This window comes from Miniopterus natalensis, chromosome 9 (genome assembly GCF_054644295.1).
Source record: "Miniopterus natalensis isolate mMinNat1 chromosome 9, mMinNat1.hap1, whole genome shotgun sequence".
NCBI classification, from domain to species: domain Eukaryota; kingdom Metazoa; phylum Chordata; class Mammalia; order Chiroptera; family Miniopteridae; genus Miniopterus; species Miniopterus natalensis.
This window is the reverse complement of record NC_142089.1, coordinates 41134198-41159464: the sequence shown is the minus strand read 5'-3', so window position 1 is coordinate 41159464 and position 25267 is coordinate 41134198. Positions and strand designations below refer to the sequence as shown.

Below are 25267 nucleotides of genomic sequence, written 5' to 3'. Positions count from 1 at the left end.
ATTAAAACTCCCTGCCTCTGGTCCTGCCCCTCGCTCTCGCTTCCCCCTTGAAAGTGAGGGTGATTATACTCAGGAGAAACTGGGCATGTGGACCTCAATCCCTTCCTCTTTCTTTCCCCTCAGGAGTCAGAAGACCAGAGATATGTCCTGTTCTAGTCTGCTCCTCCGACATGCTGTCACATGTCAGAGGAGTGAGTGTCCCACGTGGGGACCTGCAGCTGTCTAGTGCTGGCCGTGACTGGGGGCAAAGGCAATAAATCCGTTTATTCCAGGAGAATCAGTATTAGAAAATTTACTGTTGCCACATCCCAAAGCCATGCTCTCCATGATCAAGCATCATCAGTAGTAAATATCATAAAATATTTCAGTATTTAAAAGTAGTTAAAAACAGATACTTTGATATTTTATATTCACCAGCTGACTCTGTGGTTTCTCTCAGTTGGTTCAGAGGGAAATCTGCAGAGGTAACTATAGGGCCCCTCAGACTCTTAGACACCATTATCTGTAATCAGATCCATTCATAACATGAAAGTGTTTTCACTAAGTTTATATTTCACTAAGTTTATATTTCTGGAACTCTTCGAACTACGAACTCTTTTTTATTCCCTTTTCTTTAAGTTTTAGTCAGATTTCCTACATCCTTAGTTACTACATCCAAGTTACCATTCCTGCTTGTTTCTTAAACCCTTTGTTGTGATTTCTGCCTTCACTTTTCCCATGAAACTACTTTTCTAAAATGGTGTCCTTTCCAAGGTGAAGTCTTCCGAATCTTCTTTTTAGCATCTGTCCCTCTTAGCTACTTAAAATTCGTACTTCCCTTGGCTGCTGGACCCTGTCCTGTCTTCTGGGTGAGAGCTCCTGGATCTTTTTCACCCCTGCTTGGTGGCACCTTCCCTCCCCCAACTTCCTCTCCTCCTGACCCCACCACACGCAGGGCCAGCCCCTGGTGCTTGCCTTTTCCCGCAGCTCTTTCCCTCGGCTCGCTCACCATCCTGGCTTCCATCGCGATTCCACACGTACAGCTACCACATATCTGCGCTCTCACTAGGAGCTGCATTTGAGCATCGGCCTAAGGCCAGAACTGTATGTAGCACATTTCCAACTAGCTTATTTTTCTTTGAAAATCAGCATTTTTTGCCAGTCACTCCATTATTGTCAACAGTATGCTGCCTTTCTGATATCTTCAGTTTGCCTTTTTATTTTTGCGTTTTTAAAAAATTTATTGATTTTAGGGGGAGATAGAGGCAGAGGCAGAGACAGAGACAGAGACAAAGGCAGAGACATCAACCTATTGTTTCACTTATTCATACACTCATTGGTTGCTTCTTGTATGTACCCTGATCAGTGACTGAACCCAAAACCTTGGCATGTGGGGACGATGCTCTGACGCTCTAATCAACTGAGCTACCCAGCCAGGGCTCTCAATTTGCCATTTTTAATAATTTTCTCTCCATCACCCTTAAGACACAACCAAAGAAGGTGAAACATTTTTTAAAATATTATTTTCTTATTTTATCTTTTCTCCCTGTTTTGGTAGCTGTGGCCATGGTCTAGGTCCTATCTCAATATTAATTTTCTGTTTGATATATTACCTATAGATTCCTAAGTTAATTGTACTGCATTGTGAACCCTAACTTGATACAGATACTCTAATTTAGAAGGGAAGTAACCGTGAAATTGGAACAGCGGTGAAAAGACAAGTGCCCTACACGCTCACATCCGATGAATGGAAGGCTTCACAAATCTGTATGTCATCTTCATTCGGGGGTCATGTCCATCTTCTCTGCACTGTTCCAATTATAGTATTTGTGCTGCTGAGGCAAGCAGCGCCTGATTTCTTTATATAACACCATTAACTGCTCACTGTCCTGAGGGACTGACTTGATAGGCTTTGTGGGGAAGAAACCGTTTAAAAATCACTGGCATTTCATCCCTAGGGCTTCATTTCAGGCCCTGTTACTATTATGTGTCTATACAGCAACTCCAAATTTCTCCAGCTCCACAATCTCCCAGTCAGGATTATAACTTGCCAGCCACCTAGATTTGTTGGAATCCAGAGTAGCATGCTTGCTAAGACACAAAACTCAGGGAGGAAAAGAGAAACCAGTCTTATGCTACTAAGTAACAAATGCATTTATAAATCAAAATACTAGGTAAATTATATTTCTATTATTTTTAAACTTATTGCCACTTCCAGAGCAGCATACCTTCAGCAGGCAATTAAGAAATCTCTCTAAGGCTGACAGAGGTGGGTGGGTGGGGGGTGAGGGGAGTACACAGCATGCAGATGGCAGCAGCCACCCTACCTAGTTCAGCTCAGGTTTTTAACCCTCAGTGCACATTTTCCGGTGCTACCTCTTTCCTCTCACCAGCAGGGAGATCACTATGAACACCATGAGAGGTCAAGAAGGACGTACCATGGTGCGTCTTAGAGACAGACTTAGGTTCAAATTTCAGCTCTGCCCCTTGATAAACTGTGAGACTTAAAGCCAGTTATTTAATCTCTATGGACTTCAGTTTACTCATCTGTAAAACAGAAATAATAACGTCGTTGTTAATATGAATAAATGAGATAAATGAGTAAGTGAAATAATAAAGCATGGAGCAGGTGGCTTCACACAGAATAAGGGGATTATTAAAAACAATTAGTATTATGACTTAAAAGGTACTTTTGACATGTTACTTTTACACATTTAAAAGAATAAAAATGAAAAAATTTAAAAATTGTATTTCAACAAGTGAAATTTTATATTGCTTGTATCTGAGGTCAAATCATGCCATTATACCCAAGTGTTTACATAGTCGACTTATATTCTTTTTGAACTAAGGTGGAACATAAATAAATTAGCAAAGAATTTGTTATAAGGTACGCTAACTTCACACTAAGAAAGAATTAAAATGTGAAAATAGGGAAATGGCAACTACATGTAAGTAGTAAGTAGGGCGTCTTTGAATATTTTCCAGTTAGAGAAAACCACATGCATATTCTTAATTGGTTTGTGGCTAATTCTTTTACCGCACATATTGAGACCACAAGTCAAAATGAAAATGTTTTCTCGAAATGACATTAACCATATACTGGGTAATTTAATTCTGCTTTTAAAGCCTACTCTTATATTAGCATCTAGACCACAAAGCACTATTTTAGATGAAGGTTCCAATAATAATGACTGACTATACTTTGGGACTATTTTTAGATAAAATTGTATATTATAAAGTTTTTAAATTTCTTATTTCTATTTCTTTTTTATGTGCTAATTAATAGCTAATTAATACATGAGATTATTTGTTGAAGGGAGTCAGCATGATTTATATTTTCCTGAAGTCTTCTGTGTGCCTAGCATAGTTGTAGTTAACAGATTTTCATTAAACACTGTCAATTTATGGTGATAATGGAGAATAGTGTCTTTTGTTTACTTAACCACTCATTGAACAATATTTAATACCCACTTATGTACAAGTACTACTTTAGACAAAACTCCAGGGAGGAAAAGAGGAACCAGCCTTATGCTACCAAGTAATAAATGCATTTATACATCAAAATACTACATAAACAAACAACAATGAACAAAACAGATAAATTCCCAAACTTTGTGTGGCATTCATTCTGGTAGGAACAAATAAATATATAGTCTGTCCGTTAGTGATGCATGTTCAGAAGAAAAATAAGCAAAAAGGGGTTAGGAAGTGCTAGAGGTAAGGGTGAGGGATTTCTTGTTTTAGGGAGATGAGGAAGGCGTATCTGAGAAGGTGACATTAGAGTAGTAAACAATCAAGTCTCATGGCCTCTGGAGGAAGAACATTCTAGGCAATCTGCAAAGGACCTTGCTTGTTCCATTCAAAGAACAGTAAACAGTAAGGAGGTCAAGGAGGCTTGGTGGAGTGAGGGAGATGGAAAGGGATTCGAGAAAAGATCAGAGAGTTAGGGAGGAGGGGGAGATTTAGAAGGCATTGTAAGGTCACAGGGGGCATTACAAACCCTGGTTTTGATCTGAGTGAAATGAGAGATTTTGAGCTAAAGAGTGACAAGCTCTGACGTGCATGTGAAAAGGCTTACGCTGGCCATTGTGAATAACTAATGGGTTAGGAAGTTCTCGTACTAACTTGGATGAGAGGTGATGTGGCTTAGACCAGGATTGCTATGTATCTAGTGAAAGAGGTCAGATTTTAAAGGTAGATCCAATACATTTTGCTGATCATTTGTACAGAAGAATCCAGGTAGAGGCCAATGATTTTGACCTGAATAATATGAAGGACAGAGTTGCCAGTTACTGAAAAGGTGAATGCAAGTCTGGGGGAGAAGAAACTGGGTGTTTGATTTTGAAAATATTAGTTTTTAGTTACATTTGGATGTCTAAGAGGAAACGTTGAATAAGACGTTACACACGTTAGCTGCAGTTCAGAAGACATGTCTGGATTGGAAAGATATAAATTAGAGAGTTTTATACCATAAATTTGGATGATATCTTTTAGGTAAGGAGTTTTAGGTAGAGATAATAAGAGACCCTAGGATAGTGCTGTGAGGGTCTATTAATTAACTGGAAATAAAAAGGAATCAGCCAAAGAGACTGAGAAAAAACATCCAGAAGGTAGGAGAACCAAATGGGGGCGGTGTCTTGACAGCCAGAAGGAAGTGAAAAGCTAAATTAAATGTTCCTGATAGTAAATGATCTTGATAAAGAAAATGAGGGCTAAGAATAAGCCTTTGGATTTGGCAAATGGGGAAGTCGTCAGTGGCACTGTTTCAGGGGAGGGCAAAAACTTCACTAAACTAAAGACAGGATGAGAAGAAAGGAAGCAGAGACCAAGTACAGGCAACTTTTTTGAGGAGTTTTGCCATACAGAGGGGAAGAGAAATGGGGTAGGAGAGCAGAGGGATCAAGCAAGCGTTGTATTTTTCAAGAGGGCAGATGCTAAAGCATGTTTTAAAGCTAAAGGGAATAATCCAGTGACAATGGAAAAGGTGATAATACAGAAGAGATAGAGGAATATTGTTGGAGCAGCGTCCTCCAGTAGGTAGGAGCGGTAAGATCTGGGACACCAGCGGAGACTTGGCCTCAGGGTAATGGTAGTTCCACAGTAGCAGAAGAGGAGATGGAGTATGTGTGTACAGATGTCAATGCACCAGTGGATAAGGGAGGTTGTGGTATTGCTCATTGCTTCTGTTTTCTCAAAGAAATGGGAAGCAGGTCATCAGCAGACCATGAAAGATGTTGGAGACCCAGAGATGAGAGAAAAACGTAATGAAACAATCCTTTGTCTTAGTGGGGGAATGACTTAACCAGTGAAATACAGTGGGATTACTGGGTGGCTCTCTGGGCCCAGTTGAGGTTAGTGGTCATGAACAGAAAGTGGTATCACTAAGCCTGTGTTTGTCCCCAGCCACAATTAACTTTCTGAGCACAGGTACAAAACCAGTGAGGAAAAGGATTTTAAAATGTGAATGGCTCATCAAGTCCTAAAAGAATTACTGAAACGTAATATCAGAGCCATAAAAATATTTGGAATCATATCTAAGAACTCTTTCTGGTTGTTAGGAATGTGAATATGAAAAAGATGTGGCAAAAACAAGCAGATCTTATGAAATGGCAGAATAAACAATTGATTTTAGGGGGTCTGAAATTATATATTATCTAAAAATAATTGCCCTATTGGTCTTTCAATGGCACCTGAAAATTCCACCATTGCTGTTATTCTAAAAAATTTATGAGCTTTTCATGCACAGAAAAAGTGTCTATCTTTTTTAATCTCTAGAATTTAAGATGATGTCATGAAGACACAAAATGCTAAATAAATATTTGCTAAGCTAACTTGAATGGAATGGAATGAAGGGCTACCATCATTCATTAATTTTCATTCAAGTATTTATTGAGTAGAAGGCACTGTGCCAGATATTACAAAAGCTTCCAAGATAAATAACACATATTACATGAACCTGTTGAGGGTATTGGGACAGCAGCAGGTAGATGCTTATTAGCAAAAGCTCATTAAGATTTCTTTGGTCACCATCCATTGATACATAGCAAAATATAGAAGGGTACAGGAGGGTATGTGAATGGTCATGCAGCTCTGCTGATGGGGTCACTACAAAGGTACTGGGAACAAAGAAAGTTCTTGAAGTAATATAGACACAATTCCTCTACTTTATAACTTCAACCCAACACCATCAGAAGACCCTGATAGTCCCCATCCTTCAATGGAGGAAATGCCACCTTTCTTCCACTGGTAAAACGAGTGGGTAGAGGTAAGATGCTTGTCAGTAAATGTGATTTTACTGGAAAATGGAACCACATGAGTTGGAAGTGAAACCTTGCAAATGCTGATCTCTACCTACTGGCCAAACTGGAAAATACACTGAGAACCCAGGATCAAGAAGAGCCTTCTTAAATCTGATACTTACTACTTCAACCACAAAATTCATTGTAAGTCAGCTTTTCCTGGGAGGTAAGACCTTTTTGCTAGTTAGAAAAATTGACTTTCTCTTTTCTAATTTTTTTCAACTCATGCATGTGTTTTAATTATAAGATAAATAGATATTTACCGGTGCTTACGAAAGCTCATTCTTTGAATTTTCGAGAGGAGAACATTCATGTTTATGCTAATCTTTCAAGTCCTCTTTAAAATATGATAAAATCCCATTAGTCTGGACTCCATTAGTTCAGAATTTTGGTTAGGTTTATTTGATTTGGGCTATAATTTACTGTTGGATTTCAGGAAAGACGGTGAAAAGTTTTTTTTTAATATATATGACCTTTTGTTATTATTCTTTAACTAGGCTATGAAGGGAAAATGCACTGACTATGCGCCAGGCATTCTAGGCTCAAGTAATACAGCAGGGAACAAAACAAACAAAAATTATTACCCAAATTGAGTTTACATCCTAGTTTGAATGAATGAGTGAATTTACTCCTGACATATGTACAACAGCTAGAAAATTAGTCTCATTTATTAAAACATATATGAACATCTCTTTTTAGTAATTTGTCCATAATTACTGTTACTTGAAAATAATATAAATACAATTATTGTTTATAATATCCTATAAATTACCTTTACATTAAACTTCTTTCCCAAATCAGTCAGGTTTTTATATAAGAATAAATTAAATAAACCCAGAGTCAACCTTGAGTGTCACCATAATACTTTAGTTTCACCTTTTTGTTGTTAATATCTTAATCATCTCCTATTTGCAAACCATTTTCAATAATTTGCTTTCTTATAAGTTTTATAATAACCCAGTATGGTATTACTTATCCTCATTTCACAACAGGCTGAGGCTCAGCAAAGCTAAATAACTTTTCCAAGATAGCACAGCTAACAACTACAGTGGGCGATGTTAGATGACAGTACTAAGCTCCATCTGCAGCGCACTTGGACGAGAAGCCTGGAGGTACAGCGTCTGAGGATTAAGGCCAACGCACAAGATTGCAGAGGAGAAAGGTAGAAAGAGCCTGGGTCCTTGGCTGTCATTGAATTATCTAGCCAGCTCAGTACATCTACTGCCTGATATGAACAGAAGTCCCATCTGTTCAAATCACCTGCACTTGGGTTTTCTGATCTTTGCATCATAAAAGACACCTGACTGATAAGTCTCAGGACTGGAAATAAAACGTAAAACTCTAAAGCCCTTGCTCTTTCTGTTGGAACAATCTCATAACTCACTAGAGGTATTCTCTTTATAAAGAGACTGTGTGTCCCTCTTTTTGTGTGAAAAAACAAAACAAAACAAAAAGTCACATATAAATAATTTAAACATATATAATTTAGAATGGATTAATGAATTTTAAAAGAAATCTATAATAAATAATCTTACAAACTATTTGGAGAATATTTTTATGACATTAAATAGGAAATTAAGTGGTGGTTGGCAAGTTTTTGCTAACAAATATATTTTCTCAAATTGTGCTATGTTTGTTCCAAATATACAATGCAATTTTATTGTCAGGAACCCAAGAAGGCAGGTTAGTGGGACCTGAAAGGACTAACCCACATCCACTAAGACGGCAGTAACAACAAGATACTAACAAGTATTGGCAAGAATGTGGAGAAATTGGAACCCTCATTCACTCTTGGTGGGAATGTTAAATGGTGCAGTTGCTTTAGAAAACAGTGTGGCAGTTCCTCAAAAGGTTAAACAGAGTTATCTTATGACCCAGCAGTTCTACTTCTAAATATATGCCCAAGAGAAATAAAGACATGTCTACACAAAATATTGTGTACAAATATGAATAGAAGCATTATTCATGCGTAATAGTCAAAAAGTGAAAACAACCCAAATTCCATCCACTAATGAGTGGGTAAAGTGTAATATATCCATACAATAGAACGTTATTCAGCCAGAATAGGCAAATTCACAGAGAATGCCTATGACTGGGAAAGCTGAGGAGAAATGGTGACTGCTAATGGATATAGGGTTTCTTTTTGGCAGGATGGAAATGTTCTAAAATTGATTGTGGTAATAGTTGCAAAACTGTGAATATGCTAAAACCATTGAATGGTACGCTTTATATACGGTGAATTGTATCATATATTGAATCATACTCAACAAAGCTGTTATATTTTTTAAAATTAACCAACCAACCATGATCCAAGAAATAGTAAAACCCGTCTAGGCTCTAGGCTCTCTGTCAGTCTGGCACTTCCCAGTTTTCCTGTGAACTTGGACTGTGGGGTTGCTCCCACACTGCCCTCACTTTCACATTCCTAAAGTGGACTTAGCAAGGAAACTCTAAGTTTTTTTGTCCTCGTCGCCTTTTTCCATCTCATGGAGACTATTTTACCCCACAGGCCAGGGGTAGAAGTTAACTCTCAGGCCCTTGTTAGAATCCTCGCTCCCTATGTCTTAGAAAAGTGACTTTGGAGAGACAGTATGAGCTCACCAAGCCACCTGTAAAACAATAATAATAGTTACCTCACGAGGCTGAGTTGAGGATTGAAGACATAATGCACATGAAGTGCACATGGAGCACGATGCTTAGCATATTGTGTATTATGCATCAGTGCACCCTGATTCTGATCTCAGTGTTTCCATTTTCCCTTTAATACTTGCTCATGCCTCTGTTTCACCCCTGCTCAGAAAGAAAAGTGTGACCTTCTTGCCCATGTCACACAGCTAGTAATTCCAGGCTTAGCCATGTATTCATAAAAATGTCTAGTTTTTACCCAGAATTTCTTGAATGAAAAGGTGTTACTTTTTATGTTTCATTTAATCACAATTATTCTGAGTATCTAACAGGTGGAGAAGATGAGCATGCTTGGAAGGTTGTTCTCTTCCACGATGATGAGACCTGGATGGCATCTATTAAACAGGCTCTATGATCTGGTTCTCGACCCCATTTCAGCAGAAAATAAGTAAATTAGAAATAAGGCAGTGAGGCCAGCCCAAGTTCAAATCCCACCTCTCCCTCTCTGTGGCTGTGTGGGCCTGGACACGTTGCCTAATCTTGCTAAGCCTTAGCAGCCTTGCTTACGAAACTCAGAAAAAAGAATCTTATGTACCTCATAGGGTTGTATAGGGGATTAAATGAGGTAGCACATATAAAGCTTTTGGCTCAGTGCGCGGCGAACAGTAAAGATCTAATAATTTTTTTAAATAAGTAGTTTGTGAAATTTCTGAGAGAACAAAATGTGTACTTCAAATACACAACTGAAGGCATTATTTTTAAAAATATAAAGAAACATGGATAGGGTGGCCAACTTATCCCAGTTTGGCTACATTTTCCAAATTAATGGTCTATTTCCATCTTTAACACTAGCAGAGGAATCCAAAACAGATGGACATGCATAGAAAGATTTGAACCATGTACACTGAGGAATGGAAAGGGATTTTTTCATATCAACTTTTTCCCATTTTTTAGTTTCTGAAGAGTAGAAACTAAACATGCATTTTCCCCCAACTTAATTTAGTATGAAGTAATATAACTTTTATGATTAACCAGTTATCTTTAAGCATGAAACTTAAGGGATTTGGGCTGCCTGGTGGTCTTGGCTCCAGTAGTCTGCATACTGTTCGAACAAAACACAAGAGCATTTCTACAAAGCCCTCCTAAACTCCAAGTAGAAAATGATTTCTTTCACTTAATTATTACTTTCAGTTTTAAAACTGAAAGTCCTGTGTCCTGAGAACCTCCTTAGACTCAGACAAACCAGGAAAGTTGTTCAGCCTATTTGACACTAAATTTAAGTTTGGGGGAATCATTATTAATAATAATAGCTTTCATGAATTTAGTGCTAAGTATGGACCTGGCACTGTGACACACCCTTTAAAAGCCAAATTCCATGTAAATAATTAGAACAAACCTATGCAATAGGTTCTATTTTAGGCCCATTTCAAAGATAAAGAGAAGTCAACTTGGAGAAAATAAGTAAATTCCCTAAACCTTAGGAGGAGGAAAGTTCTAGGATTTTTAAACAAAGGTCCTTCTAAAACTCTCATGCTATATAACAATTAGGCCACTGCCCCCCAGTTCTCTACCAATGAATTAAAAGGTTATAAAGATTATCAAAAACCTCGCCAACCAAAGTGAAAATATTAACAGCCCAAAAGGGTTGTGGTAGCTTCACTGATTGTAGATAGGGAGCGGGTTAGCATGTCCATTTAATGCTTGAGGGCTGATTTCTTGGATCCTGGGGGAGTTGTAAAGCACTGGCTGAACTGCAGTGGCAACTGCTTATGTTAAAATGTTGAGGAAGGAACCTACCTCTTCACGTGCACCACATACTTTGTGTCTATGTAGGTGGGCTTCCCAGTATTCCAGGTACAAGTCATGTTGCCTGAATATTCATAAATGACACAGGTTACCTTGTCAGGGACATCTGGTGGATCTGCAACAAAATGTATCACTTAGGAGTCACCCTAGAGACATAGAGTTCTTTATAAAGTCATTAGTTGATAAACTTCCCATTTTATTTGGGAAAACAGATCAATCCCCACTCAGCACTTCTCTCATTCATTCCCTACCACCTCACCTTGCAACCCACTCTGCCATCAAATATTGCTTCCTTCCTTTATATATTTCGCTATATTCTCTACTTTAGGGATACCAATATGATCAAGTTCCTCCCATCTCCCCCCAAAAAATCGACCCCCCTAAATTTTCTCCTTTCAACTACCACTGTATCTTTCTCCTTTTAACAACTAAACTTGTGGGTTTTTTTAAGACTTCATTATACTGGTCTTTTTCTTCCCATATACTCTTAAACCCCTAACAACCAATATTTGGTCCACAACTCCAACAAAACCACTGTTGCTAATGTTGTTAATGACTTTTTATTTCTTTTCTTTTTTTTAATCCTCACCTGAGGATATTTTTTTAATTGATTTTTTTTTTTTTTAGAGAGAGTAGAGGGGAAGGAGGAGGGGGAGAGAGAGAGAGGTGTGAGACAGACATATTGATTGATTGACTCGCATAAGCCTGCAACCAAGGTATGTGCCCTTGACTGGAAATGGAATCCAAGACCCTTCTGTCCTAGGGCTGACACTCTAACTACTAAGAGGGCATTAATGACTTTCTAATCAATAAATCCCATGACCTCTTTGCAGTCATTATTGATCTTGACTTCTGCAGCGTTTAGTATTTTGGTCAAACCCTTCTTGAAACCCCCGTGCCTTTTGGCTCCTGTGAAAGAGTTCTCCAAAGTGTTTTTCTACTACTTTGGCAGACTTCTCCTCTGGCACTTATTCCACTGTAAAAGTTTAGTGTTTATACCTACAATGGAGTATTATTCAGTCTTAAAAAGAAAGGGAATTTTGACATATGCTACTATACAGATGAACCTTGGAGACATTATACTAAGTAAAATAAGTCAGTCACAAAAGGAGAAATACTGTATGATTTCACTTATAGGAGGTATCTAGAGTAGTCAAAGTCATAGAGATAGAAAGAATGAAAGAATGGTGGTTGTCAGGGGTTGGGGTAAGGAAGCATGGAAAGCTGATGTTTAATGGATATGGAGTTTCAGCTTTGCAAGATGAAAAGAATCCTGGAGATGGATGATGGTGATGGTTGCACAATATACTCAATGCCACAGAACTGTGCACTTAAGAATGGTGAAAATGGTAACTTTTTTGCTGTGTCTATTTTACCACCATAAAAAACAAGATTTTTAAAAATGTTTGTAATCACAGAATTCTATTTCGAAGTTCTTTCTCCCTTCCCCCACCCCTTCTCAGTGCTTTCTCTGATTATAGAGGTTATTGCTAGATTTTGGTTGCTAGCGTTTTTCCCTTTTTAGAACTGATATCTCCCTCACTCCCAGCCTCATCCCCTTTCTACCCCAAGGGTTGTCCATCACTAGGCTCTACAGAGAAGTGTACCCTTGACCTAGGCTGATTGAGTATTTCTCTTGGGAATGAACGCATGACTCAAGATGAACCAATCAGAATTCTTTAAGGGACTTTTTCAGGAGCCATTGTAAAAGAGGCACTTTCTTCCTCCCTGAGATTGCTGCCTCTGAGTAACATGGAGCTGTGAGTTGGTAGTGGCCATCTCGCTGTCATAGTGAAACTATCTATTTAAGAATGAAGTCAACACAAGGGGAAAACAAAACCCAGGGATGGGAAAAGATCAGAGAGTTCTGATGACATTGTTTGAGGCCTTGGGGGCTCTGGAGCTGATGAAACAGCAACAACTATGGAACAGCACCTGGAATTTTCAGTTACATCACCCAATAATAAATTACAAAGAAATATGGAAATATTGAGTGCTGAATATATACTCACTTTTCAGGTGTGGCTCTCTCAGCTCATCCCTACATGTGCAATTCTGTCTGGGAAACTAAACTAGTCAGAGAATGACCAGACAAATGGCAGAATGGGGGCTCATAAAGAATAAAAGTAAAGACATTTATGCACCTGAAGTCAAACCCAAAGATTTATCTTAAATCTAAATATACTCCTTTCACTTCACTTGCAAATTATGTACCAAGAATATTATTTGTAAAATCAGAAATAAATATATGAAAAAAATTATCCTTGTTGCAAATTGAAATGATAGTATTTAGACCAATCAAAATGTAGAGGATTTTGAAAAATGGTAATCCTCGGTGTTGGAACAGACTCAGGAAAATCCTCTAACACACTTGTGGAAATTGTTACAGCCTTTATGGAGAACACTACATATCACCGTCCTTACAAGTTGGAGTAATATTTTGCAACCCAGCAATTTTACATCTATGATTTTATCTTTAATTAAATGTTCATAGATACACAAAATATTTGGCTAAAAAATGTACCTCTTAAAGTATTGTTTATAATAATGAAAAATTAGAAACAAACTTAATACCCCCAAATAAGGTTAAGTAAACTATAAAACACTCCTAAAATATATCCCAAAACAATGTAGAATACAATTTTAGTATATATGAATTAATTTAGTAAGTAATGACCATATGATAAAATGAAAAAAGCAGATAGTGAAACAGTGTAGTATAGTGGTCTCATTTGAGAGACAGAAAGAGAAGGCTGAGGGAGAGAGAGAGACAGAGAGAAAGAGGAAGAAAGGGAGAGAGAGAGAGGCTGAAAATTGAAACTAGAAAGACATAGCCTAAATTATTAAAGGCAGATTCTATTAATGGTGAGATTATGGGATTTATAGATATAAAGAGTATTTCTTTTTGCTGGTCTAATCTTTTTAACTTTACTAATGGACTGTAACTTAATTTTACAATTTAAAAATTATTTTCAAACAGCAAGAAAACGCTAAAGTACTTTATAACATTTTTGTGAGTTGTAGTATTGAGTTACAATGGGGAGAAACAGGACACCACGTAGGGTAAAGAAATCTTTAAATTTTATTTGTGCCTTAAAGGAGGTGACTGTAGAAACAGACATTTATGTCATTTTGGATGTTATTGAGTGGTGGTCCCTCGATGATTACAGTGATTTGTGGTGAAGTTATTTTTGTCCTCTGGTTCAGAAAGAGAGTATCATTGATTCAGTCATCATGAAACAAAACTGGCAATCTTTTGGGACATGCTATTTATTCCACATCATTCTATAAGAAGTTAATGCTCAGGGTTATAAATGTCTGGTGATTAACTCTGCAAAAGGTCAAATAGATTATATATACACATGCAAATAAACATAATATTTATAATATTAATGTGAAGCTATGTAAAGATGGGAATGTGAGTATGGTTATGAGAGTAAGACCAAATTGTTAGAGCTTACTGCCAGGTTAGTCAATGTTCAAGAATAAAAACCTGCTCTACAGCCAAATACTAGAGAATCCCCTGAAATATACAAAGATGGGGCTTAAGTTTTTGCTCTTGCCTACCAATGCTATTCCTCCCCTATTATTGGGGCACTCATTAATCACAGGCCAGTTTTCTAATTAATTCAGTCTAGCCAAGGATCATTTTCTACTGAGAGCTTCCTGAAGGCAGAGTCTGTGATTCCCTCTTCTTTGAATTTCTAGCATTTAACACATTTTTGGTGCATAGCAATCTCTCAGTAAAGTGTATTTCATTAATTGATTGGCTTGATTAACGAAATGATAATAAGACTTAAAATGAAGAGAGATCCAGTGCTTCTCACAAAGATCACTCTTTAATTCCTTCTCCAAGGAGAGCACAGGTCACCTAATTGTGCCAGTAATGATACTTAATAGCAATGTTAAAGATGAATATTCAGGACTTTTATTGGATAACAAGTCTGCTTTCATCAAGATAAATAGAGAGCGAAGATGGTTAAAATTTAAGTTATTTTAAGTTATTAAAATTTAAGTTACTAAAATCAAAGATATTTAAACTTTTAAATAAATGATTGTGAATGTGACTATTCCATGTATGGTTTATATTAATTTGGTATTTTTAAATGCATAAAGACATTTTATAGTATTTGATTCCATAACTGGTGTTATTCTGATAGAACAAACTTCCTGTAATAAGCGTGCATTTAATTTCAGATAAGAATCTAAGAAGTGTTTAAAATCATGGCTAAAAATGAAAATCGTGATAATAGTTTGTATTTCACAAATTACATATTAAAGTAAAGACCGACCGGCCGGGTGTGGCTCAGCGGTTGAGCATCAACCTAGGATCCAGGTGATCGGGGTTCGATTCCAGGTCAGGGCACATGCCCGGGTTGGGGCTCGATCCCCAGTCAGGGGCATGCAGGAGGCAGCCGATCAATGACTCTCTCATCATTAATGTTTCTATCTCTCTTTCTCCCTCTCTTTTCCTCTCTCTGAAATCAATAAAGATATACTTAAAAATAAATAAATAAATAAAGTACAGACCATTTAAAATATATATGGATAACTTTTCAGGGAAAGCAATGACTCATTGATCTTCTCTCTGTCTTTTATGACTTGTCTGCAGTCTAAAAATATACACATAATCATGATATTTAAAGCAGTAACGATAAACTGACACGGTAAAGCTCACAGGACAAATATCCTGTGATCAAAGTGATCCAGTGAAAGCAATGTGATTTCTAGAGTACCACAAAAACCCTCAAATATCTTGTTTTGATCTACTTAAATAGGAAGTGTTGTTTGCTAAGAATGCAGAACCCAAGAACCCAGGGGTTCTTGAGTCCAGGGGTTTGAGTAAATTTTTACCTGGCTGTTACAATTTCACACACATAACCAGAGATCTATGTGAGAAGTTATAACTCACAAAGTAAATAAGTGGAAAGAGTGATGTTCTTTCTAGGCAGCCATTTGCAGAGGACAAGTGCTTCCTTACGTTGTCCTAGAAGGGGAGCAAAGTCCATTCCCTCACCTTAAATGTCACCCAACGGTCTTTGGGGGGTTCAGAGACCCTCAGCCAGCACTGGGAGAACTACTGGTAGTAATCTATCGCCCAAGCTGCAGCACAGGAAGGGAGGCCAGGTTTCTTTTACCTCTTCCTTCCTCTGGCTTAAATGAAAGACTAACCTTTCCTCATCGCTGTGAAAGCTGCTTATTTGCCCTGTGAAGAAATTGCATATTATCTCAACACCCCCAACCCCACCACAAAGGATAAATATAGGTAGGATGTCCCAAAAAATGTGTACACACTTTAACAGCTGATTCTATTTCATTTTGAAAATGAAATATATTTTAATAAATACTTCCTTTATAGTTATTCAAAGTGTGTATACATTTTTGGGGGACACTCTATCATAAAGTATTTAAACATTAAGGCTTATTTGTGTTTCCTGAGGATGTGGACAAGGTAAGGAGTCCTCACACATCAGATAAGATGTCTGCCTGTGGTTTCCATTCCCACAATTTAGGACAAGTTTAGCATGTTATTATCCGTTTAAGGCATATGTTAGCCAACCTTATACTTTGACCCCAAAGCTTACTACTTCCTTTTCTTCCTCAGTTTATCTCTACCACTTCCCATATTTCTTCTCCTTTTTGAAAATCTTGCAAGATCAGGTAACCAAGGTAAGTAAGACAATGGCCTTATTTCAGAACAAGGAAGGCTCCTGCTTTTCAGCTATCCATCCTGGGGGCCGGGGTGTCTGGCTCTTACTAGGTAAAGTCTGGAGGTGAGGAAGTCAGAACTCAGATTTGATTCTCATAAGTGTGCAGGCAGAGAACATGGCAAAGACCCCAAGCCCTTTATCTTCACTGAAAATGGGCCCAGGTGCCATGAGGAATAAGTATCTGGGTTACAACAGTGCTGAATTTACTGATCTATCTTTCATAATAGCAGAACCAAGAATTAAATACCAATAATTATGTAAATTAGCCCACATCGCTCTAATATTTTAAACCTCTTCAGAATACTTGAACACAAATTGAAATTAGCAAATATTTTAAGGATTAACTTGATAAATTTTTTCTTAAAAATTAAAGTAATAAGCATAATGATTTACAATTGGAGCAGTGGGGTTAGAGGAAGGAAATTGTACCAGAATCTTCAATGTTTTATCCAAAGGATGTATTTTTAAGGGTTTAGGCACAATGTCGTGGTACTTTAAAGTGTATAAAATGCTTTAAAATAAATGATTAAAATTAAGTGCTTACCACAGTCAGTATAACTTGCCTCATTTTATAGATATAGAATTGAGGCCCAGATTAGTTAAGCAACTTGCCCAAGGTCACACAGTTGGTAAGGAGCATAGCAAGAACACAAAGCTAGTTTTGCAATTGTTTTTTTTCTCCCTAAATCTTAACCTCAAAATTTCACAGTGAGATTTGCTTCAAGTTTGATGATATTAGTCTAGAAAAATAAAAACAAGCAAAAAACAGATGAAAATAACATTTAAAACCAGAGTTGCTGCCTCTCATGTATGCTGTGTCTCGCCAGGCAAGTGGCTTTTTTTGAAGGCATTGGTAACGTAAAATTTGTAGAGTTTACATTAAAAATTCATATTGCTGTCTTCTTTTGAAGAGTCAAAAAATCTAGGAATACTGAGCCCTCACAAATGCTGGAGCTGGTCAGTGGTTTTCCCCGTAGACCATATACTGTATGTGCTTTCCTCTCTGCACAGATCCCACCTGCTTTTGTAACTCATATTTTTCAACAATCTGGCTGCTGGAGACATTTAAGGTTGCAACTTCTGTATTAAACTAATATAAGAAGTGCACTATATCAATTTGCCTCTATTTTTAGATAAGTTGGTGATTACCGGTTAATTGCTAGACCAGCTTTCATTTGAACTTCTTTTGTTTGTTTGTTTATCCTCAACAGAGGATATTTTTTCCATTGATTTTTAGAGAGAGTGGAAGGGAAAGGGGGGAGATAAGAGAGAAAGAGAAACATTGGTGTGAGAGAGACACATCGATCAATTGGTTGCCGGAGATGGAACCTGTAACCCAGGTGCCTGTTCTTGCCCGGGAATCAAACCTGAGACCCTTTGGTGCAAGGGCCGACGCTCTAACCACTGAACCATACCAGCAACTGCTCCTTTGGACTTTGAATGCACCCCCAACACTTACATCCAGAAGAAATGTCTTTTCCACATATCAGTGTCTCTTTAGAATATCCAGGACATTCAGCAGTGCAGTGCATAGAGGCACGTGGTTCCAGAAAGTTATTATATTGAAGCTGAGCTGTTGTTGTATTAATCCTTGTGATTTTAAATCTTTCTTTGATGAAATTTTTATAAAAATAAAATTTCCTTGGTTGGCAGTTCTTAATTGCTGCTTGGCAATATATAGAGATATTCATACCCATCTTAAAAATTGTGGCTGGTTCTACCCAGATGTGGCCAGAGCAGTTTATACTTGTAATTCCTGGAAATAAGTAGATTAAAATAATAAATTCCATGTAAAATTTTAAAACAGGAGATTCAAAAAAATAGGCTATTATATTTAAAATTTATTCTTTTCTATTAATTAAATTATTTCCATGAGGAAAATGTCTTGGGACTAAGTGTATCTTTTAATTGATTAGTTTATTATCATGTATTTTTACTATGCTTCCATTAAGCTACAGCTGCATGACACAAGACGAATGTCAGTCTTTAAGCTTCTCTGTCTAAAGAACAATTGTAATTAGCTGTCTTATTTTAAAGCAGAGAACCAAGGCATTATGAGGTTACACCATTTTTAAAAGGTAAGATTAGATATAACACTAGGCACTGCAGAATCCAAGCCCCATTCTCTAGCTAATCAATCAATCAATCAATCAATCAATCAATCTTTCATTATTTTGTAGACAAGGGCTACTTTTACCAGAAACTTCTGAGTTGAATGAACAAAACCGTACTCTTATAGCGAAAATCTATTGTTTGGTGGCCACTTAAAATTCATCCTTGATTTAATAATATGGGAAATGTTCAGAATTTTATTTTAGTTAAAAAAAAAGTTGCAAAACAGCATATTTAGTATACGTCCAATGTTAGAAATAAATAGATGGATTAATGAAAGAGAAATACACTGACAATAAATTAGTAAGATTAGTAAGTTAATAATTTTCCAGTATATAGAAAAAAATCAGTTATCAACAGGAGTCAGCATGGATTTCATACAAACAAGTCAATATCCTGCAGGAAGGAGTCTAGTTCTGACGATGAGGCTACCTCTATATCTCCAATATAAATGTGTCCCAACCTGCAGAACAGTTTTGTACTTGTCACTACTCTGAGTAACTTGCACCATCTGCAAAGTTTTCTTCAAGGTCTAGAACCCTTCCTTGGTGTTGCTTGTCACCCAGTAACTGAACTCTAGCTGCCTACCCACGATACCATTACCTCCAATAGAAACTCCTAAATGCAAATGGCTGTCCTGCCTGAACTTCTGATGATCCCCTTCCTGGATTCCTCATAACTGCTTCTGCCTGTCATTATGCCAGATGTTTGTGTAAATCATTGGATGGGAATAACAGCAGCACATAAAACTGCAGAGAGAAGTTGTTGTGAGGGATAAAAGGCTTAGCACAGTGCCTGACACAGAGTCACCATCAACAAGTGGTCTGTGGAACTGAATCAAACTCAAAATCTCTGATGGGTTTTCATATAACAGTTATAGAACATGTCAACTCAAAGTAATAAACTCCTTCATGGAAATGTTTATATGCGAGGTAAAGGTGTGTTCATTACAGCTATATACTTGAGAGAGTGACCCTGCATTAGGTGGAGGGTTGAACTTTTCTATTTCATTCCACATAATTTTTTGTGTCCATATAATTTTTCCCAGTATAATAACTTGATTCTTCAGAGATTCTAGCATAATACCTCTAAAATATTAGACATTCAATATCTTATTTGAATAAAAGATAACAATGGGTATTCAAAATACTATACCTCCATGGCACCAGCTGAGGAGTGTGTAAAGCGCTATCACCACGTCCCATTGAACCATGGCCTGATTCATGCCTGAAAGCAGGAAAAGCTCTTTGTTCCCCTCTAGAAGAAATACCAAAAATGTTTAAATTGTAATATTTTAATAAAATAATAAATGGCATTACATTTTTTCCTAACAGTAATTATTGTCTTTGATCAGAACCTTTGATTAGAAAGGAAGAAAGGAGGAAGGAAACAGCAAAAAGTCACTAAGGAGGTTGAGGAGGAAAGTCAAGTAATGGCATTCTCTGCCCTTCAAAAATCACTGGTGAATTACCTCAGTAGGACCTTTTGACCATTGATATAATTCCTCTTAATCTAGTCTCTCTCATCAGAAATCTCTATCTACTCTAACTCCTGATGATGAATTTTCCTCCTGACCAGATTAGGCACCTATCAAGCTCCAGGAATATCAGTATTTGATGAGTAAAACTTTGGAGAAACCAAAAATTTCAGAATCTCCAGAGAAAAGGCATTTAAAATGAAGAAAGATGAAGTGAGATAAATGCATATGTGTTATCACCAGTTAAACTTACAGAAAGCTCATTCATCTGTAGAGAGCTCAAAAGAAACACATAGGAATTGCCGTATCCTGTTAATCAGTTTCTTACATTATTAATAATTCAGTTATTCAATAATCAACATTATTCACTTATTTTTATCTGTTTAATATATCTTGAGCCTCTCCTATAAATAACAAAACAAAATTATCTGATAACATTTTTAAAAACTGGGGTCCTCATGACTCATGAATACAGGGATCCTTTTCATAAGTTGTTAACAATAGTTGGTCTCGTCTTGATAAATAATTGGCAAAACAAGCCCTAAAATGTTTCTAGTCAGAAGTTAACTACTCATCTATTAGAATATATACAATAATTATTACTTAAGGTGATGTCAGACAATATTATAGATTCAACTTTCATCCATAACCACTGTATAAAATATCACAAGAACTTATAAGAGAAAATAACTTTGCCCAAGTATTTCCAAAAGAAAATACAGCTGTTTTTAAGGATTTGGATGATCACTTTCTCTTTACCTTTTAGTCTGTTTGAGGCACATAATTCCACTTCAGAGCCAGGCCCAAGTCATGTCTTCTTTCCCCACTGCTTGCCTGTCAATGATCACTTCAGATTTTCAGCTATGAGGCAAGTGGAAATGTCAGCAAAGTCCTGACCTACATTTCCGATTCTTGAAGAGGAACTCAGACTGTCCAATTCAAAATGACTGTCTCTCATGTCACCATTTGGGAAAACCCAGATTACTGAAAGTGAGCTGCTTTGTCAGTACTTTTTTTTCCTCAGCTTAATTTAGAATTACCTGTCTCATCCAAGCAGCAGAACACATGTACATGCTCTCTCTCTGTCAAAATCTTTGACACCAAATATCTGATGCTAAGTTTTAATTAGCAGCCAACATTGGTATTAATTATAAATTTGCTTCTTAAGAAAAGAAAGTTTAAATGTTACTGTTGACCATTAATCTATTTAACATGCATTTTTAAGTACTATGTGCCAGATATTGTTCTGGGCATTGAAGGTATAATGGTGATTGATTACAGAGCAGCTCCTTTGTTGTAATGTGTACAGTGATTAAATTACAGATCAGTTACTTTGAGTTTAAATTATCATTTGCAGTTTAGCAGGTTTCTGCAAGCAAATAGAAAATTTACCAAACATTTGGTTGGTTTATAGTAGGCATCACCGGGGCCCTTTCTTGGCATACCTTTACTTCCTGCCTCCTCTATTTGTTCTACATGCATACCCTTTCACTTTATACACATCTTTCTAATGTAAATGATAATATTTTTTCCTCTACAGCAAACTTTCTTTTTAAAATCCTCATCTGAGGATATGTTTTTATTGATTTTAGAGAGAGAGGAAGAAAGAGAGAGAGAGAAACATCAATCGGTTGCCTCCTGGACATGCCCCTACCAGGGACTAAACCCACAACCTTAGGTATGTGCCCTGAACGGGAATTGAACTCCCAGCCTTCTGATGTATGGGACCACACTCCAACCAACCAAGCCACCTGGCCAGGGCCACAGCAAATTCCTTGAAGTCAGGAACTCCACAGTCTTTTTAATTTTTATATCTTTAGTATCTCACACATTAGAATACTCTAGAGGAATACTTAAAACATTCCTATGCTTGATTCATTCTAGACAATGAAGTCAGAATTTCTGTGGGTGGAAGCTGGGCATTGATATTTTTTAAAAGCCCCTCCCCCAGCAGGTGATATAATGAGCAGTCAGAATTGAGAACCACTGAAATATACAAATAAGATTGTTTTTGAAGACCACACAAAAGAAATGACTATCAATTGGGTTTTAATGATTCATAACAATTTCCCAACCTGTAAAGGAGAGGCTGTGGAAAAACACTTCACAAGAACAAAATTTGCAAGTAATATAGATGTTTTGGGACTGGCAAGCGTTTCTTCAGGTTGAGAGGAACAAGATTTGGGCTGGAAAATTAGGTCAATAGCAGAATGTAATAGGCTTTGTATTCCTGCTAAGTAATTTAATCTTTATCTTAATGTCAGTCAGGAGGTAGCAAAGACTGTTAAAACAGAAGTAACAGAATCAGATTGTATTTTAGAAAGATAATTCTAATTATAGTGCAGAAAATTGACTGAAGATAAAGAGCCCAGTTAGGTGGCTATTGAAAATCAAAAGCTGATGAGGGCCTAAAGCAAAACAAAGGCAGCAAGAACTGAAAGGAGAAAACAGAATTGATAGCTATGTGGAGGCAGGCTGGACAGGCTGTTGTGACCAATAAACAAATGGTGACTTTTGGAATTATGCAGTCAACAACGTGTGTGGGAATTTAAGGATTCAGGACAGGAAGAATGACTCTAGTGACTAGTTTTGCTGACTCAATAGATAATGACATTAACTGAGCACACAAAAGGAGGAGTGACGGTGGGGGAATTATGAATTTGGTTCTGGGCGTGTTGATTTGGGGGTGCTTATCAAGTATTCAGAGAGAACTAGCTGATTAGATCGGCTGTTGTAGACACTGTTAAACTTGGGAGAAAAGTTTGAGTTAGATATGTAAATTTGGATGATTTCAGCATGTCAACAGTATTAAAACTAAGATTAGAATAAGAAGACTCAGCCCTAGCTCAGTAGCTTGGTTGGTTAGAGTGTAGTCCTGATATGCCAAAGTACAGGTTCAATCCCCCACTGGGGTGCATACAGGAATCAACCAATGAATGCATAAATATAAATAACTGGAACAAAAAATAGATGTTTCTCTCTCCCTCTCAAACCAATAAATTTAAATATACATATATATGTGTGTGTGTGTGTGTGTGTATACATACATACATACATATATATATATATATATATATATATATAAGGTTCAGAGAGAACACTCAGAGCAATAAGGGAAGGAATGGGTGGCCAGAACCAGAAAATGTTAACCCAAAAGACAAGAAGAACATAAGTAGTGTGGGGGCTGATGGTGGTCCTGAACCATCTTTTCATGTGTTTATCTGCTGTATATATTTCTTTAGTGAACAGTCTGTTCAAGTCTTTTGCCCATTTTTATTGGTTTGTTGTTTTTCTTATTGCATTCTGAGAGTTATTTATATATTTTGAAAAACCAGTCCTTTATCAGATACATATTCTGCAACTCTTATCTCCTAGTTTGTGGCCTATATGTTCATTTCCTTAATGATGCCTTTTGAGAGAAGAAGTTTTTAATTTTAAGTTCAACCCATTAACTGTTTTAATGATTCATAATTTTTTTTGTCCTTCGAGTCTCTGCTTACATTTTCATCAATAGAGCAACACATAATCTTGTTTTATGTGTGTATCTGTTTAAAGACACCTTACTTAATCTATTGTTGATTAATTAACATTAAACTTTGGGCTAGTAGCACTGTCATTCATGCCTGAATGAAGCTTAGCTAACATACATATTTTTTTTTGTAATGTACATTGCAGCCTACTTGCACTTAGGTCTTCAGGACTATACTTTGGGGGCCATTTTAAAGCGCAAAATCACCAACAAAAAGTACAAAATGTAAACAACATGGCATTAAATAGACTGAAAATACTCGTTTGCCCTATGAGAGCCGAAATGACTCTTTTGCACTCTCCAGTATACTGTAGACTGTGTGTGCAATGAAAGTGAAGAGTTATTTTGATGACTGGCTGTGTCATCCTGCCTTTCTGTTGTTATAGGCCCAATAAAGGGCTGCACATTCCCTTAGTGCCTTCTCTGTGTGAACATACACTGTTCAGGGCTATGACTACAGAAGGGGATGTTAATGGATGTCAAAGATCTGAAGTGGGAAAGAAGATGGTATTTAAAAAGTACAATGTGGAAGAATAAAATGCTAGTGGAAAGATCTGAAAACAGTTCTATACAGAGGAATATACAGCAGCCTCAGGTTCACATTTTTGCAAGCTTCAGCCTTGTGTGCCAGCTCCTGTAGAGCAAAGCTTACCTAATCTGGGTCAATGACTCAGGCTCAGTTTCTTGCCTGCCCCCTCCTGTTTGATCTCACACTTGTGACTCTGCACTAGCTTTTATGATACCAGCATCCCTCTTTCAACGGCCTCTCCTGCTACCCCCTCCTCCTCCACTGGGTGTGTGCTACCACTTCATGCCCACTTCACTTCACCAAGGGTTCCCAGCTCCCTGTCTGGGCCTGCCCTACTTTTCAACACTCACAACTCTGAGTAATTACAAAAAGTACAATTTCAGTCCTTTAGTCTTTATTTAAGAAGGTAACAGAAAATATTATTCATTTAAGAAAACTTGTTATCAAAAATATTGAACTTGTTTTTCTAACTTCATGGCTTAAACTTGAAGTTATAAATTTTAATAATCTTGAGGGTAATTTTACGTGGTAGAACATACTCTTCAAATAAGCCAAATGAATGAGGTGTCGCTTTATTTTATTATCTCAACCACTGAATTAATAACCCCATTATTCATAAAGAGTTATGTAGACTCTATCAAGAGAAATAAATACCATAAATCTTTTGATTCATCCAAAGGATGGTACCTACATGCAGCTTTTTATTCTTCTCAGCATCAAAAACCTATGGCTCATCTAGCTCTGTTGGAGGAACAGGTGCTACAGGCTGAATCACCACCATTTCCTGTGAGATATGCATTAAAGGTCAACTTTGTCTTATTTCCTGAGTTTGTTAGAGACTTAAGAACTCTAAGAAGTGGGGGTGAATTCCAAACCTTCAATGTACAACTCTAGCTCTTGAAGATTGCACGCATACTTCAAAAGAGGTCAATTTCCAAATTCTCAACTTCAACATGTGCCTTTCCTAAATTTGATTTCTCTGAGAATGAGTCTGGGTTCACAGTCATCTTTCTCTCAATTCATAAAAAAAATGGTATTCCTCATTCCCCAAATCTCAGTATTGTGCATTACCCTGGTTATAAGTAGCTGCAGGGTACCAAACAAACAGATAAATGGAAATATTGATTTTAAGGAGGCCTCCTTGGATAATTAATAAAGGCACTTTAAACTCGTAAGATTTCTAGTCTTTCCCTGACATAT

At 37.1% G+C, this 25267-nt stretch overlaps 1 protein-coding gene and 1 non-coding gene across 2 annotated transcripts in view; both read right to left on the bottom strand.

The window, feature by feature from the left end:
• The window catches only part of IL23R (interleukin 23 receptor), a 52737-nt gene extending 32980 nt beyond the window's left edge, over positions 1 to 19757 (bottom strand). Inside the window, exons 1-3 of the mRNA XM_016208776.2 lie at positions 19688 to 19757; positions 17880 to 18176; positions 10701 to 10824 (exon numbers count right to left, since the gene is read on the bottom strand). Coding sequence (XP_016064262.2) covers positions 10701 to 10824; positions 17880 to 18176; positions 19688 to 19757 — 491 coding nt within the window. The remainder of the gene's footprint in view (positions 1 to 10700; positions 10825 to 17879; positions 18177 to 19687) is intronic.
• LOC148092445 (U6 spliceosomal RNA) lies at positions 1721 to 1827 on the bottom strand. Its single transcript, XR_015715149.1, has one exon. It is a non-coding gene; the product is annotated as a U6 spliceosomal RNA (small nuclear RNA).
• Positions 19758 to 25267: the final 5510 nt, after the last annotated feature.